Source organism: Canis aureus, chromosome 10, assembly GCF_053574225.1.
Source record: "Canis aureus isolate CA01 chromosome 10, VMU_Caureus_v.1.0, whole genome shotgun sequence".
NCBI lineage: Eukaryota > Metazoa > Chordata > Mammalia > Carnivora > Canidae > Canis > Canis aureus.
In genome coordinates, this window is record NC_135620.1 from 14,634,770 (window position 1) to 14,651,188 (window position 16,419).

Here is a 16,419-nt window from a genome sequence, read left to right on the forward strand (position 1 = left end):
ATGCAAAGTAATGTAAAAATACATTATAATATTTAGTAACCCTGATTACTAACTAAAAATAATAGCCGGAATTTAAAATTCTCTGGCTTAAGAGACAGGAGGGAAATACTAACAAGGCTAAGTGTTAACAGAATAATAAGGTAAAATGATACCAGAAAACTAAAAAGCAAATTAGAATATAGCACCCATTGGTCAAAGAAGAAAGATCAAACAAAGATGACAAGAAAGGACAAGGCTGTACCCAGTTAATAAGAATAAAAAGTAAGCTAAGACCAATTCTGAGAAATGCATTACCCCTGTGCTGCTATAAAAGGCACACTTTCACTATAAGTTTGACGCCAACACTGTTCACCACTGGAACCTAAGAAGCGTGTTTTTTCTGAAGACAAGACGTTAGAAAGCTGGATTCTGGCGATTCCCAGAAGTAAATCTTTACTCATTTTATCCTTGTGCCATAATTCAACCAGCAGTGGAATCCTGAGGAAGAGAGAAACAAGTGTTCATATCTATCAGTTCTGAACTAAGTTAATAACATCTCTGAGTTCTCCAAATGGAGTCAAAGATGTTTTTGTTACCTGGATTATAAAGACTCAATTCCATGGGTAACCAACAGAAAATACTATTACGTTTTCTACACCTCTTTCTGTGCAGTTAAGAAAACCCTCCAGACACTATTTTTAATCTTCCTTCTTCCTTTTAATACACAAATTTGAATTGTGATACTCTGAGAAAGTAAAAGGACATTAAAGATCTCCTTTTCTTCACAAATCCAATTCAGACAACTGGATTAACACCTCCATGTTATATAGATGACAAATCAGAAAAAGCCAACAATAACCACAGTCAACTGGTGAAGCAGTAATAAAAACTAAATAGCTTGTTTGTATTTATCTTTATGTATTATGAGGAAACATGACTACTTTTCAAAGCTGCTTCTTTACTCATAGGCCTATCAACATAGTTCTAACATCTAAATTCAGACAAGATAGTAAAATCTACAAAGAGCCTCTGTAACCATATAAAACTTTAAAACAAAAGCACAAACACTGCAGACATTACCAGTACCTTTGTTTCTAGGTTTTTCAAATGCACCGACTGCTGTGAATTTAAAACTCTAAGGCTTGCTCTTGTTAACAAGATATCAATTTTCAAGAGTAGGTCCTATCATACAGACTGTATACATATTACCTTAAGAAGGTATCTTGCAGCTGATGAGGCAAAGTTGCAAAATCAAATGCACAGTAAGACTGCGGGAGAAAAACTTCCATGTTTTTGCGAACTTCTACAGGAGGATTAGTCATAATAGGAGCTGCACTACCAAAGAATGGATAGGAGTACCTAAAATTTAAGAAAAAACAAAATCCTATGAGACAGTTGACAGGTAAGGCTTATAGTCTTTTTTTTTTTAAGTATAATATGAATATAATGAAATGAACAAACAGAATTTTTAAAATAGGGAAATGATACAAATACATTATGGTTTTAGTCCTATTGCCAACTTTAAAATACTGCAAATACTGTCGGTGTCAATATAAAAATTATAGCAGGTCTAGAGAAAATATATTATGTGTATAGCACTAGTTCCTCAGGCTGCTTTACAAGTGATCTGAGAATGACCTTCTGGGGAATAAGAATTCTGGTATTTTGAAGGCAAAGACACCAAATAGCAAGAGATGGTCATTTTGAAACTTCTCGAGTAAGATGAAGTCCAAAGACCAGGCCACCATTTGTTTAGGAGTTCCTTGAGGGCATGGATCCCATCTTTTTCATCTGTACCCTCCCAGCAACAAATAAGCCCTTTTGAGCACATAGCAGACATTCAAGAAATAAAATACCTGCTGAATTTACTTTGTAAACTTACTTTCTCTATTCAATAATATCTTGACTTTTATGGGCTAACAAACTCTTAGTTAACTCTAAAAGGGTGCACCCATGGAATTCTGCCTTTGAGAATCAAGGATGAAAGCAGATGAATCAATGAGTAACAAGACTACTTTTTCCTTTCATCATAGAAACCACACCAGATTAAATGGAACGATGACTATCATAGAACTTACTTTGTATTTAAAGCCAAATACAAAGACAATGTAATGCTCACTTCAATTTCATTTTGTATCTTGTTATTCGTTAGGAAAACTAGAGCTTAAAGCCTAGGAGGAGAATCTACTTTTCCTAAAACAAGAATCCCGTGCATTCATTCAATTCCACTGAAATCAGATCATCTCACAAATCACATTACACAGTGGCCAACTGCAGTTTCATGACAGGTCATGAGAGCATGAAAACATGAAATCAAACTCAAACTGTTTTTAAAAAATGCTATAAGATGCCTCAAAGACATAACCAATGGCCCTTATCAAGTGAATTCTATGTAGCGTGTGTAAGTGAATCTTAACTGTTTCTTTAGAATACATTTTCCCTTTTCTTTGCCAAATGAACTTCTGGCAAAATCGGTCTTCTTCACTAGGTTGAGCTCTGTGTTTACATGGCCTATAAACCCGCAATAGCAGACACACTGCTGGCATAATGTAGGCACTTAATGATTAAACAAAAGGCCTGTATGACAAGACTGAACCACTAAAAAACAAAGATAAAAGTGCCTGCTACTCAGGCTGGCACAGACTTCCCCCCTCACAGCTTCTAATTTTAGATCATCCCACTATTTCTATACTTCTAACTAACAGCATCTCTGGGTACCCTAAGGTCACATTCTCTACTAGCACTGGTAAAGGGATCTCAGTTAAAAACATGGAGAGAGAGATGCCTGGGTGGCTCAGCGGTTAAGCGTCTGCCTTTGGCTCAGGGTGTGATCCCGGGGTCCCATGATTGAGTCCCATATCGGGCTCCCTGCATGGAGCCTGTTTCTCCCTCTGCCTGTGTCTCTGCCTCTCTCTCTCATGAATAAATAAATAAAATCTTAAAAAAAAAAAAAAAAAGTAAAGGAGAAAGTAAATAATCATTCTTATTTCTAAAAAACCATTTTGAGAGATGTTCTAGAAACCTTTTAAGAAAAGCTTTGTCTACGAGAGAAAGCTTTTTTTTTTGTTCCTCAATTTTCAACCAGGATTATCATAATGTTTCTCAGCCTCTAACAAGAAGTAGAAAGCCAAACTTATGCTGTGATGGAAAGACTCCCATTCTGTGAATTCACTACTACACTCAGCATTGGGTCCCTTTGATTTGGTCCACAAATCACATCAAAGCTCAAGGGATTCTACAAACAGCTTGATAAGAATCTAACAACTGAAAAATTAAATAGGTGTATGAGTTAATGATGCATCTGAAAAACAGGTATGCAGTAAATAACAGCAGGGAGCACCATGTAGTTGCTGACATTCCTGGCAGTGGCAATCCAAAATAAGAGAAAGATTTTCTAGTTTTAACCACGTAAAGAGCAATAGCTTTAATAGAAATGCTAATGCTTGCTCCAAAGAAATTTATAAGGAAAAACTAAATACTCCAAACAAAAACACATTAGTGTACTACTACATTTAATACATATTTCAGCCAAAAAAGTTGATGAAATGTGTTACTGTTAAAAACAAGTAATTGAGGGCAGCCCGGGTGGCTCAGTGGTTTAGCGCCACCTTCAGTCCCGGGCCTGGATCCTGGAGCCCTGGGATCGAGTCCCATGTCAGGCTCCCTGCATGGAGCCTGATTCTCCCTCTGCCTGTTTCTCTGCCTCTCTCCCTTACTGTGTCTCTCTCATGAATAAATAAATAAAATCTTAAAAAAAAAAAAAAAAAAAAGGTTGTGTAAAGCTATTTAATTGACTGAAATATATACGTATTTTAATTTCTTTTATTGAACAGGGTGAACACATTCCACTTGCAGTTCGTTAAGTATGGTTTTTACAGTCTCAGCTACTAAGTGTAGATATCAGATATAACCTCCCATTATAATAAAGTTTTATAAAAAAACAGATACAATACTTCCCTTATTTTGACCTATACCTTTTCTAGAAACAACACATTTTTAAAAAAATTTTTTTAAGATTTTATTTATTCATGACAGACACAGAGAGAGAGAGAGAGAGAGAGAGAGAGAGAGAAAGAGAGAAAGAGAAGAGGCAGAGACACAGGCAGAGGGAGAAGCAGGCTCCATGCAGGGAGCCTGGCGTGGGGCTCGATCCCGGGGCTCCAGGATCACACCCCGGGCTAAAGGCAGCACTAAACCACTGGGCCACCAGGGCTGCCTGAAACAACACATTTTATAAGTTCAAGAGTCATTTTGTTTTTTACCAAGGGGCATTACTACATTGTCATAAATACCTGTAATTATTACTAGTTCTCATACCAACAATGTCACCCTGGTTTAAATTCAAAGTCATTAGGACAGAGCCTTGCCCCCTTTTCAATTCATGGGTTTAACAATGTTTTCACTTCGGTGATATTTCTCCCTCTATTGTTCCCAAATAAAGGAAAGCCATTGCTCTTCAGAAAATAATACTATGAAACAAAATCAGATCATACCTTAATATACAGTTGATTGGAAAACCAACTTCCAAATCATGGATACTCCTTAAGTCTATTGAAAAGCAAAAATGATGTGATGTTGCTGGCACAGCAATCTTCTGTCCTGAGGCTGTTTCTGAAGCATGGGATGCAGTCACTGCCTGGCCCACTGCCTGGGCCACCGAAGCAGGTACAGAAGTGATGGCTAGAGTGAATGTAAAAATTTAAAAGAAAAAAATGCCATTTGGTAACAATTTCTCTTCAGTTATTTACATCATTTAAAGAAATTTCATTTACCTTCAAGCAAGGAATCTGATCATTTGCTTTCATAAACATGAATTAAGCCATCAACTTCTTGAAGTGACTTACCCAAAATTATGTAGGCTTTAATTCCCGTTTTAGAACTGTGTAAAAAAAGACCTTACTCTTAACATAGATTACAGAACACAAAAGCATACATTACTGATGCTGTGATATGTGCCAGCAGCCTGGCAGGCACCAACTTCTTTCCAAAAGGCAGCTAAACTCAACTTAGTATTTGAAGGGTTGTACTTGAGACGTACGGCAGATATAATTTCATCACTTTTTAAGTAGTAGTTTTGGCTATTTTAGGCACATATGACATAGTCTAACAAAAGAGATAACTAGTTCAATCCCTAGAGACCAGAGATGTTTTGCGAATAGCCCAAGTCCAAGAGCTATTCAATGACCAAGTGATAACTTGCACCTTAACTTGACTCCTAATCCACCACTCTTTTAATTACTTACACTAGGAAATGTAACTGCAGATCCTTACACAGTAGATGGGAAAAGTTTAGAGAAGCAGATAACACCGTTCTCAGGCTAACTTTCAGATCAAAAAGGAGCATTATGATTATTACAATAGGCAGTAGCTCTTCTAAAATTCCAACAAATTCACAACATTCAAGTGTTTACTAGTTAAAAATACATTCAAAATGTAAAATACATTTTACATGTTTACATGTAAAAATACATTCAAAAGAACTATTTTCTGTCATCTCTTCTGCATAAACTACTGTTTCTAAAATAAAAGTAACTGGAAAACTCTCACCCAAGCAAAATCTATGAGAAAGTTATAGACTCAATCTAAATTTATTCCAATTTAAGCAATTTTTTTTTTTTTTTTTACCATCATGACACACTACTGGCTCTTAAAATAAAAAACTCACAATTTACTTAAAGACCATGAAAACTCTCTTAATCATTAATTAGATGGCTATAAAATATATGCCTAAAAAAAATCTGTAAAAAGAACACCTTACCCTTTGGATTTGGTTTTGTGTCCTTATCATATTGCAAGCTTTCCACTTCACTTCCTGTTGCATCATCTTTTGTTGGAGGTGAAAGGTTTTGAGGTGGAACAGGGGACATGCTTGGTGACTTTGGCCCAGTGAGTATCTTCTCTTTTATAGGAGTTAAAACTCGCTTCTTTGAATGCTGTAGTTCATGTTCATTCTGGGTCTTTAATTCAATTAAAGACTAAAAACAATTTTTAAATAAAGTATAATTTGCACTTTCCTTCATAATTAAGCAAAAAACGAGATGTTGTTTTTTAAAAATATAAGCTTCCTTTCCCAGTTTGGATATTCCTAGTCTATTTTTCTTCATAATTTGCAAATTTTCTTATAGCATCTAGGACCAGAAAAAGGAAGATGAACAGGAAGGAAATATGTATCGAGAGCTGAGTACCAAAATGTATCCTAACTGTAAGAAGGGCTATTTGATAAAACAAGTCAGGCCAGGTGTCCAGGGAATGGTTATTATTACCAAAGCAATAAATACAATGGAGGCCTGCTACTAAAACAAAAAATAAAAACATATCTAATAAGATTTTCTTCCCTTCCTTTGTTCAACCTTCTTCTAAAAATATATGCATATATGTGTGTGTGTGTATATATATATTATATATATATATATTATATATAATATATATATATATAACTCTCACTTTGGTTTTTCTATCTTTAATTCATAACCTACATAAAGATAGTTCTTCAAAAGAAGCACACTACAGTTGATTCCAGGGCTACATATAATAAAAAAAAAAAAACAAGTATGTCCAAACATTCATCTCTGCTGCCTAAATAGCGTCTGAGGACCACAAAGTACCGTGAACCAGGAACTCTTAGCTCAAGCTCAGTCAACGAAAATGATTACCATTAATGCAGATTCCCAGAACCTAGGTCTAACAACATTCTCTTTTACACGGGTTCCTTTTCTGGCACTGACTGACCATGAGTTGAGGGTTGAGGAGGCATAGTTCCTTTTACATGAAGGGCACTTGGGAATCTGCTTGAGATTCTCTCTCTGCCTCTCCTCTCCAAAAATAAATAAATCTTTGAGAAAAAAAGAAAAAAGGAGGCGCCTGAGTGGGTGCCTCAGTCAGGTAAGGGTGTCTGCCTTCAGCTGAGGTCATGGTCTCAGGGTCCTGGGATGGAGTCCTGTGTAGGCTGTCTGCTCAGCAGGGAGCCTGTTTCTCCCTCTCCCTCAAATAAATAAAATATTAAAAAAAAAAAAAGACTGCATGCAAAGGCTCTGTATAAACACTCAAAGTATAGCCAAGAAGCCACAGTACTTTTCAGAATGGAAGTATCATATAATGTAGGCCACTAATTAAGAATACTTTCTCAAACAAGGTAAACTCTTCTGAAGATCAACTTTTACAAGGAGCCATGAATGACACAGCAAAAGCTGCAGGAGGGGATGGATGGTTGCTACTTGCCTGGGCTTCTATGCCTTCTCTCTGCAGAGCCACAGACACTCCCACTGTTGGGGCTAGCTCCACAGGAACAGGTGCAAGCTTCTGTTTGGCTCGATTTGGAGGGTCAAGGATAAAAGCACCCTCAACGGTGACCGGGCGCTGGTTGATTTCTGTACTCCCCTTTTTCAGCAGTCCAGTTAGGGGTACTTCTGTACTTCCAAGTGAGTGGTCTCCACAGCAAAGATGGATCTAGTGGGAAAGAGAAAATCAAAATAGGCTTTATATTCTCTCTCATCTCCAAAACACATTAACTTAAGAGAAAGGGAAGCCTGGATGGCTCAGATAGTTGAGCATCCTATGTTTGGGCTTCAGGGTCTTGGACCAAGCCCCACAGCAGGTTCCACACTTGTGTTCAGCACAGAGTTTGCTTGAAATTCTCTGCTTCTCCTCCACTTTCTCCCTTCCACCCCCACCGCCCCCCACACCCCCACAACACAATTGTGCACATGGCAGTCTCTCAATCAATCAATAAATCCTTAAAAAAATAAAATGATCCAGAGAAGTAAAGTATAATGCAGGTTATCTTACTGACCTGCAGTGACTAAGAGATTCTCATACATGATGATTAAAATTGTTGATAAGGCATAAACCTTACAAAGAACTCAATAATAGAGAGAGAGAGAAAGAGCAGGGAGGGGGAGAAGACAACTTGCTGCTGAGCAGGGAGCCTGACTTGAGGCTTGATCCTAGGACCCGGAGATCATGACCTGAGCCCAAACCAAAAGGAGGATGCTCAAGTGACTGAGCCACTCAAGCACCCCTTTCTTTCTCTTTTCTTGCTTTTCCAATTTTATACTATAACAGTATTGACCAGTACAAGGCAAAAGAGATTACCTTTCAGGTGGACTGTACTGTTTATCACTGATAGCTAATCAAAACTTCGACAATACCCCTTCTGAGATGGCTGTTCAGGTATTTATTTTCCTTACTATATGGGCAAACATGGTGTCCATGCATAATAAGCAATCACAACATGAAACTATTTTTAGTTCTAATGTTTGCAATGACCTGTCAGCTAGTTTTAATATTATTACGTGTGACTTTGTTGGTGGGCTGGAGAGAAAGGATTTTTATGACTTAGACGTCCATCAGAATTAAGTGAAGAGGGGAGCCTGGGTGACTCAGCGGTTTAGCGCCACCTTCAGCCCAGGGCGTGATCCTGGAGACAGACCCAGGATCGAGTCCCATATCAGGCTCCCTTCATGGAGCCTGCTTCTCCCTCTGCCTGTGTCTCTGCCTCTCTCTCTCTCCCTGTGTCTTTCATGAATAAATAAATAAAATCTTTAAAAAAATTAAGTGAAGAAAGAAGTCCTTACTTTAATAAACACTGATATGTCAGATACAGAAAAAAATTCAAGACGTTTTGAAAGTTAAAAACTATGTGCAAAGATGAAATGCAGGAAAAAAAAAAGTTCATCATTTTATACAGTATTTCACTATTTAGTACCTTGGGTTTAACAAAATCATCTCCAAAATTTAGTTCTACTATATATATATATATATATTTTTTTTTTTTTTTTAAGATTTCTTTAGAGAGGGAGCACACGGAAAGAGCAAGCGCGCACACGCTCTCAGGGCAGGAATCAGGAGGAGCAGAGGGAGGAGAGAGAGAGAGAATCTCAAGCAGACTCCCCTCTGAGCACAGAGTCCACGGTAGGGCTGGATCTCATGACCCTGAGATCATGACCTCAGCTAAAATCAAGAGTCAGGTGCTTGACCGACTGAGCCACCCAGACGCCCCATAGTTTTATGATATCTTAAGGCCCCTTCCCACCTTCCACCCAAATTGCAAGCAAAATCCCATGCCTGATCATATTAAACAAATGATGACCTAATCCTTTATTTTACTCTCCCACATCAGTCTGATGAAAAGCAATTGTAATTAAAAATAGAACACAAATGCAGGGGTGGCTCAGTGGTTGAGTATCTGCCTTTGGCTCAGGTCCTGACCCCAGGGTCCCTCACAGGGAGCCTGCTCCTGACTCTGCCTATGTCTCTGCCTCTTTCTGTGTGTCTCTCATGAATGAATGAATGAATGAATGAATGAATGAATGAATGAAAAATAAAAATACAACAGTCATTTTCACTAAGGTTCACTTTTAGGCGAGTCCAATAAAAAAATTACTGTATAAAAGTACTCAATTCAAGGGCGGGCTTTGGAAAGTTGTTATTTCTTTGCATTTAATAGCAAAGAATATAAATTCTGAAATCCCAGAGTGTGATCTGTGTGTGCATAGCTACCATGCCCACTAATTAATGATGAAATCTTCCCTGAGCCCTGGAGCTTTGGGCTCCAGCCTCATTTTTTATTATAAAGCCTGAAAACTGATACACCTCTTTTCCTAATAACTAGGCAAAAGAGTCTATCTCCTAAAATTCAGAAATAACAGTTATGCTAGGACTTGGCAAGTCAGGATAATTGTAAGAAATTAAAAGGTGTGGCAGAAAGGTGACCTTCACTACCGAAGTAAGAGTTTACATACCTCTCTAAAGCTTAAGAAAATCATCTCTAATAAAAAAACAATTTTCTGCAGTACTTACCTGTAGTTTAGACTGAAGAGCCAGGTAAATACGAAGAATTTCTAGGCTGCTACGTATTCGAACAGATGCTCTCTCTGGCTCAAAGTTTGGGTTGATCAAATCATTGAAGGGTTCATTTGTAACATCATTTCCCAGCAAAGAATAATAAAAGAAAAACTCAGGCTGTCTTTCTGGAAGTTTCATGGTACATGGAATTAACTAAGCATTTAAGGAAAAAAGAAAAGAGTATTAATTTGTAAACCACTATACATGGTTATGCATGTCTGACAAATTCCCAATATTGGCTCAAATGCTGATTTTTTAAAATTTCAAAGTCTTAAAATTCATCACTCAAAATTTCTAAGTCTCTGAAAAATTATTATGAAATAACTAGTTTGATTAATTTATCTAGATTCACCATAGGAAAGCCCAGAGACAAAACTATTTTTAGAGATTTCGGTAATTTTCAAGTTTACTTTTCATTCAACTGATCCATGAGTGAGTACATGACAGTTCTTTTAGAAGAAAGTGGTCAAGTATCTTAAACTGAGCTTTCTTGCTTTTCATATACTTTATTTCTACAAATTCTTACTCTGCCACCCTCTTCATAGATATGAGGAGGGTTCTAAACAACCTTAATCCAAGCTATTTAATGTAACACCACTTAATCCAGGCCTTTGAGAAAAAAAAAAAAAAAAAAAAACCTTCCTGGCCACTCTGTCAAAACTGATAAACCTATAAATTAACAGTTTGAACACTACAGGAAACATCCTTCTGCTGCATTTCTAAAGCTTGTAGTTTCAGGGCCACATATGGCAAAACCATGAATTCTTAGCCCATAAAATACAAAATACCTAACAGACCTTAAGTGTTCACTAGCACTGTTGTTAAAAGTAACAATTGCTGTATTCAGCAAGAGGAGATGGTTAAAATATACTTTAGTTATAGGGCTGCTAGACAGGGATATCCCGACACGACAGCTATCTAAGACATATTTTAGGCCAAGCAAAGTTACAGGACAGCTTGTAGAGTTCATGAAAATGAAAGAATTAGCTACTTAAACAGCCCCACATTCTGTATATAGTAAATATTCAATAAAGTCATTTATTTTGTGTAAAGGAACACGGTAGATATTCAACAACTATTGTTTCATATAAGGTATATTTTTATATGTAAAGTTAATGTTTACTTTAACCCCAAACATTAAACTGTATTTGAGTAGGTTTTAATCAAGTAGATTTATATAGAGAGCCAGCACTTATACAAGTACAATTGTTAAGAGCAGATTCTGGATTAAGCCCCCATTCCTGGTTCCATTAATGGCTTACTGTGAAGCTTTGGACAAATTACTCTATCACTCTCTATCTCCATCTTCATTTCTTTTAGAGTTGTTGGAAGGATTAAAAGACAGAATACATGTTCATTTGTATAACTCTACCACCCAGCACAGCGTCAGCTGTTAAACAAATAGGAAAATATCTGAGGCAAAAATATAGTACCCTTACCAGTGATTAGTTCTCAATTTATTTAGACAAGACTTTGATTTCTTCCATAATCAGAAAGCAATAAAATTTTTAAGATTTTTTAAGACTAAAGATAGCCCTTAGATATTTCAATTTATTTAATTTCAAGTAATTCCCAGAGAAAAGACTCTCTTAAAAATCCTTTAACATTCCTGTATTTAAAAAGTAGGTTTTTTTTTTTAAACCCTCAACGTTTAGTATCTAAGGAGGAGGAATGTAAGATTATCACCATCCAGTCTTCCTGCTCCTAACTCATTCCTCCATTATGTAACTTGAGAGCATCATGTTCTACTGAAAAGGTGTTTTTTGCTAGTTTGTTACTAGATGCTTCCTACACTACCTTTCACTAGCCTGAGGAGAAAAAAACTAAATGGCTAACTTATAATACCCTTGGCTTGTTTTTAAATAATGAAAATAGCAAACGGTACATATCCTAACAGTAGCAAAAGATGAACACACTATTGGGCTTAATTTTTCCTGTTTTTTTAATTACTGTGAAATACACATACCAGAACATGTACCATTCTAACCATTAAAAAGCATGCATGTAACAATGAGCACGTTCACAAAGTCATAGTGCACTGGTCACCGATCTGGCTCCAGAACACTCTCATCATCCCCAGGACAAACACTTAACCACGAAGCAGCCAGTCTCGATTCACTCCTTTCTCCAGTCCCAGGAAACCATACATCTGGTTTTGGGCTCTATGGATTCACGTATTTTAGTATATTCCATATAACTGCAATCACACATCATGTCACCTTTTGTATCTGGCTTCTTTCACTCAGCATGTGTTCAACATTTGTCCACAATGCGGTATACGTCAGTACCCCATTCTGTTAGAGTTTTGTAATATTCCAGTGTACAGATATACATGGTATTTGGTTTATTCATTCATGCACTGATGGACATCTGGGTTGCTTCCACCTTTTAGATACTATGAATACTGCTATGAACATTCCTGTGAAGTTTATTTGAATACCTGTTTTCAGTTCTTTTGACACTGAATTGGTAATTGTGCTGGCTGTTTCAAGGAAGCTTTTAAGCTTAATTTTTAGCAGAACATGCCAACAACCAGTTATCAATCTGGTTTTTGAGATTTTTAAAAAACTAAACTGAGTGATTTTCCCAATAAGGGGACACTATATCACCAAGAATTGTTTTAGTTGTGAATTCAAGAGGTCAATTACTCCCAATAAGCTTTTATCATACAAATACAATTTCACATATACCAACTATATGGTACATATTTTGGTTGTATTATTTCATCCTTCATGCTGGGCAAAGCTGGTATTACCATCATCCTACTACCGAGAAAACTTAAGCCTCAGAAAGGTTATACTGCCTAAATTAATGGAGCCAGCTAGTAGGTAGTAAGTAGTAAGAAAGACAACCTGTGCAAATCCATCTTACTCCAAAACTGCTCAAGAAGGAAGAAAGGTTAATACTAAAACAAGAGAATATGCAGTGACCACATGTCCAGAAATACCTAGGTCATTTACTTGGCTACAGACCTTTCTAAGACTTGGTTTCCTGATGTTGACAATAAAATTAATAATCCCCTTAAGTTGTGGTAAGACTCAAAATAGTAGTTAGTATAATGCCTATTTCACAGAACAGGACAACAATAAATGATGATAAATTATGCCTCCTCAGAGAGTTGAAAAAAATTAAAGTGGTAATGTAAAATGCCTCATATCTAGTTACTAATACAAGAGTTAGTAGCCTCATTAACTGTGTAGTCTGATGTGGTTAATGAAAAGACAGTGGACATCTAGCCTCCCACCCTCTGAGCCAGAAAGGCATATTAAGGTAAAGCCAATCTATAAGCAGGGCTTTAATGGAAAAAAGGGGAAACTGATGGAGAAAGGAAAAGCATGAATTTGGTATGACAAAATTATAAATATTTCCTAATATATATTTCATATATATATATGGGGGAGGGTGTGACAGTCACTTACAAGTGACATTGCTTATAAATGTGGACTGCGTGGGAGCTTTGTACCTCTAAAAAAGTTAATACTATGGTAAAAATTTAAGTCATAAGCCACATTCTCTATTTTTGAAAATATTAATTTATTTCAGCTGCTGCAGACCAACCTATCATTGAAAAAACTGGGTTTGATCCTGAAAAAAGACGATGAAATAACAGCTCATTTTGTGTTGAGCCATTTTTGCAAAGGAGGCAACGCTGGCATAGGTCCTGTGCATACCCACAGTTCTTGCTGAAGGCACCAAGCTCACAAGGCCCAGACCACTTTCCCCCAATGCCTCTTCCCAGGGTTGGTTATGCAGCTGGTAACCTCGAGGGATTAGGTCAAGAGTCTTCCTGGACAGATACCAGGACCACTTACAAGTATAGTGGTATATTCCCCAGGTTCTATGCTCCTCAGCTCTGATACAAACCCGCTCTGTGTGGAGCAGCCACCCGAGCACCTCTGTGTCACCCCTTGAGACACGGGTTAACAAAAACAGCAGGCAATACGAAGATGTTCATGTTGCTTGCTGTGCTGAGAGTAATACAGTCTTTAGTCTCTGACCAAAGAATCTTTTGTCTTCTGGCATCATCCAAGAAGTAGTAATTGGCTAATGTGTTAGTTTGTAAATAAGGTAAAACCTAATCCCAGATGATACCTATTAAAGTATGACTGAGACCAAGGGTTTCCAACATTGCAAAATTTCTAAAAAGTCAATTTTTCAATACTTTGAAAAATATGCTTTCTGGCCAGTCCTTATAATGCCACACAGTACAACAGGAAATAGTGTTTACGGATGGTCTTTCATCTAAATTCTAAGATTTCATTTATTCTCTTACTAATAAATTCATACCAATTTACTCTTTTCTTTAGGCAGAAATGCTTTCTGATATGAATGAAAACATTTTCCTACGTTATCTTTTAAAAGAAAAAAAGTCCACTCACAATTTGCCTTTTAACACCTAAAAAGCAAATTAAAAAAAAAAAAATAGTCAATATTTTCAGTTGTGAATTACTAATCAGAAGAAGAGTCTCACCTGCTCCAGTTGGGTGGCAAATGCAATGGTCACCGACATAATGAAGGAGTCAGTGCAATATTCTGCTGGTCCAATCTGATGGTAGCCTCCCTCCTCATTCAGCACTGCCACAATGTCCTTTGGGTCAAGTCCAGATAGGTTGGCAGGTACTTTAAAGGGAAAAAGCAATTAAACTACATTATGGTTTGCTATAAAACCACCTTAAGATTTTGACAGCTGATTGAGCTTTGTATTTTGCTTGGCAGTTTTCATGGATATAGTTAGTACCTCAGTAAGGTTTCCTTTTATTTATTTACTTTTTTTTTTTTTTTTTTTAATTTATTTACTTTTTTAAACACACTCTCCAGGGGATCCCTGGGTGGCTCAGCGGTTTGGCGCCTGCCTTTGGCCCAGGGCGCAATCCTGGAATCCCAGGATCGAGTCCCACGTTGGGCTCCCGGCATGGAGCCCGTTTCTCCCTCCTCCTGTGTCTCTGCCTCTCTCTCAATCTCTGGGTCTATCATGAATAAATAAATCTTTAGGAAAAAAATAAATAAAATAAACACACTCTCCAAAGAAACCTTATTTAACCACCATTTTCTTTCTGCACATAAAATCCTTATTTCCAAATACATTAGCATTTTAATTTAATAAACCACAGGGAAGAGGCATCACAGGTTTCCCAAAGAAGTCGATCTAAACTAGGAACTGAAAAGTCAGCCCAACCTGGCTAAGAAGAGAAAGGTGAATGAATAGATAATAAGGGAGTAGAAAATGTGTTCCAAGCAGAAGGAACTGCACTACAAAGCCTGGGAAGAGAAAGCATGTGGTTGGAGAACTGAGGTGTGTGTGCAGTGCTGAATCACTGGGTGAGGACTCACAGGAAGATGTGGAGCAGACACCTGATCATATAGCCTTCCTGCAGGCCATGCTCAAAGACTAGGACAGTTTTCTAAGAAGAAGAAACCATGAAACAATTTTGAGAAGTGCTATAATGCACACCTCAGATATACGCACACCCTATCCTATTTTGCAGCCAGAGCAATTTACACCTTTGGCTTGAAAATCAGTTTAAAACTAAATGTTGGTGATCCCTGGGTGGCTCAGCAGTTTGGCACCTGCCTTCAGCCCAGGGCATGATCCTGGAGTCCTGAGATTGAGTCCCACATCAGGCTTCCTGAATGGAGCCTGCTTCTCCTCTGTGTTCTCTCTCTCTCTCTCTCTCTCTCTCTGTGTCTCTCATGAATAAATAAATAAAATCTTAAAAACAAAAACACAAGTGTTTCCTAAGTATTAGGGCTGCGGAAAGGACAGCTGTGACTCTGATGAGGGGATGGGGGGGGCACGGGGACAGGTGGTGTGGCACACAGGGTTAACCCAGAAGAAACAAACTTACTGCAGCACTGGCTAAAAATAGCACAATGGTTAGTTAGGTGCAGAGACACTCCACAACACAGACCAAGGTTCCAATCCCAAATCCGGCATTTACTAGTTTTATGGGGAAACTATATGATCTCTTTCAGTTCCCATTTTTAATTTTGCAAAGCTTTTATAATGTTTTTCAGAAGAACAAATTAAATAATGGAAGGAAAGCACTTAGCACAGCCCGTGACAATCACTTAAATAAAGACAGCCATTAAATAGCATGATCAGCAGAGATTAGAAACTAAAAGAGTAACTATGACAGATCTCTCTTTACCAGGGAGTTATAAAACTTGAAGGTGTCAGTGTGAATATACACTGTTCACTCAATATAAGGCTAAACACAGATATCAAGGTATATATGTATGGGGTGCTGGTGCATGTATATATATCCATTATTTCTGTATATATGTGTGAATATGAATACATTCATGAACCATCTCCCTCACATTTTCCACAGGAAGGCCCCGGGAGCAGAACACCCCGGTAGCAATTGGCATACCTTTTACCTGGACCTTGACTCCTAAACATCCTTCTTTACTAAAAGGAAGCAAGGCTCCCTAAAACATTAACAACTGTATTCAGGGCTGAGACAGGGCAAGAACAAAATAAGTCTGTACCATCTTCCTATGCCAGAAACCAAGGAAAAGCTCAAAGAATTATGGAGAGACAGGCTAAAGGAAAGAGCAGCAGCTTGAAGGGGCTCTGCTTGCACACATCTGGGA

The 16,419-nt window shown here is 37.5% G+C and overlaps 1 protein-coding gene across 8 annotated transcripts in view; it reads right to left on the reverse strand.

Moving 5' to 3' along the window:
• The window catches only part of CEP120 (centrosomal protein 120), a 118,967-nt gene that overhangs the window by 35,792 nt on the left and 66,756 nt on the right, over window positions 1-16,419 (reverse strand). For all 8 annotated transcript variants that reach the window (XM_077911431.1, XM_077911428.1, XM_077911430.1 and 5 more), the window contains 7 exons: window positions 14,294-14,442; window positions 9,778-9,975; window positions 7,198-7,425; window positions 5,738-5,954; window positions 4,473-4,659; window positions 1,189-1,338; window positions 295-477 (listed from right to left, as the gene is read on the reverse strand). In XM_077911431.1, the coding sequence (XP_077767557.1) occupies window positions 295-477; window positions 1,189-1,338; window positions 4,473-4,659; window positions 5,738-5,954; window positions 7,198-7,425; window positions 9,778-9,975; window positions 14,294-14,442 (1,312 nt within the window). The remainder of the gene's footprint in view (window positions 1-294; window positions 478-1,188; window positions 1,339-4,472; window positions 4,660-5,737; window positions 5,955-7,197; window positions 7,426-9,777; window positions 9,976-14,293; window positions 14,443-16,419) is intronic.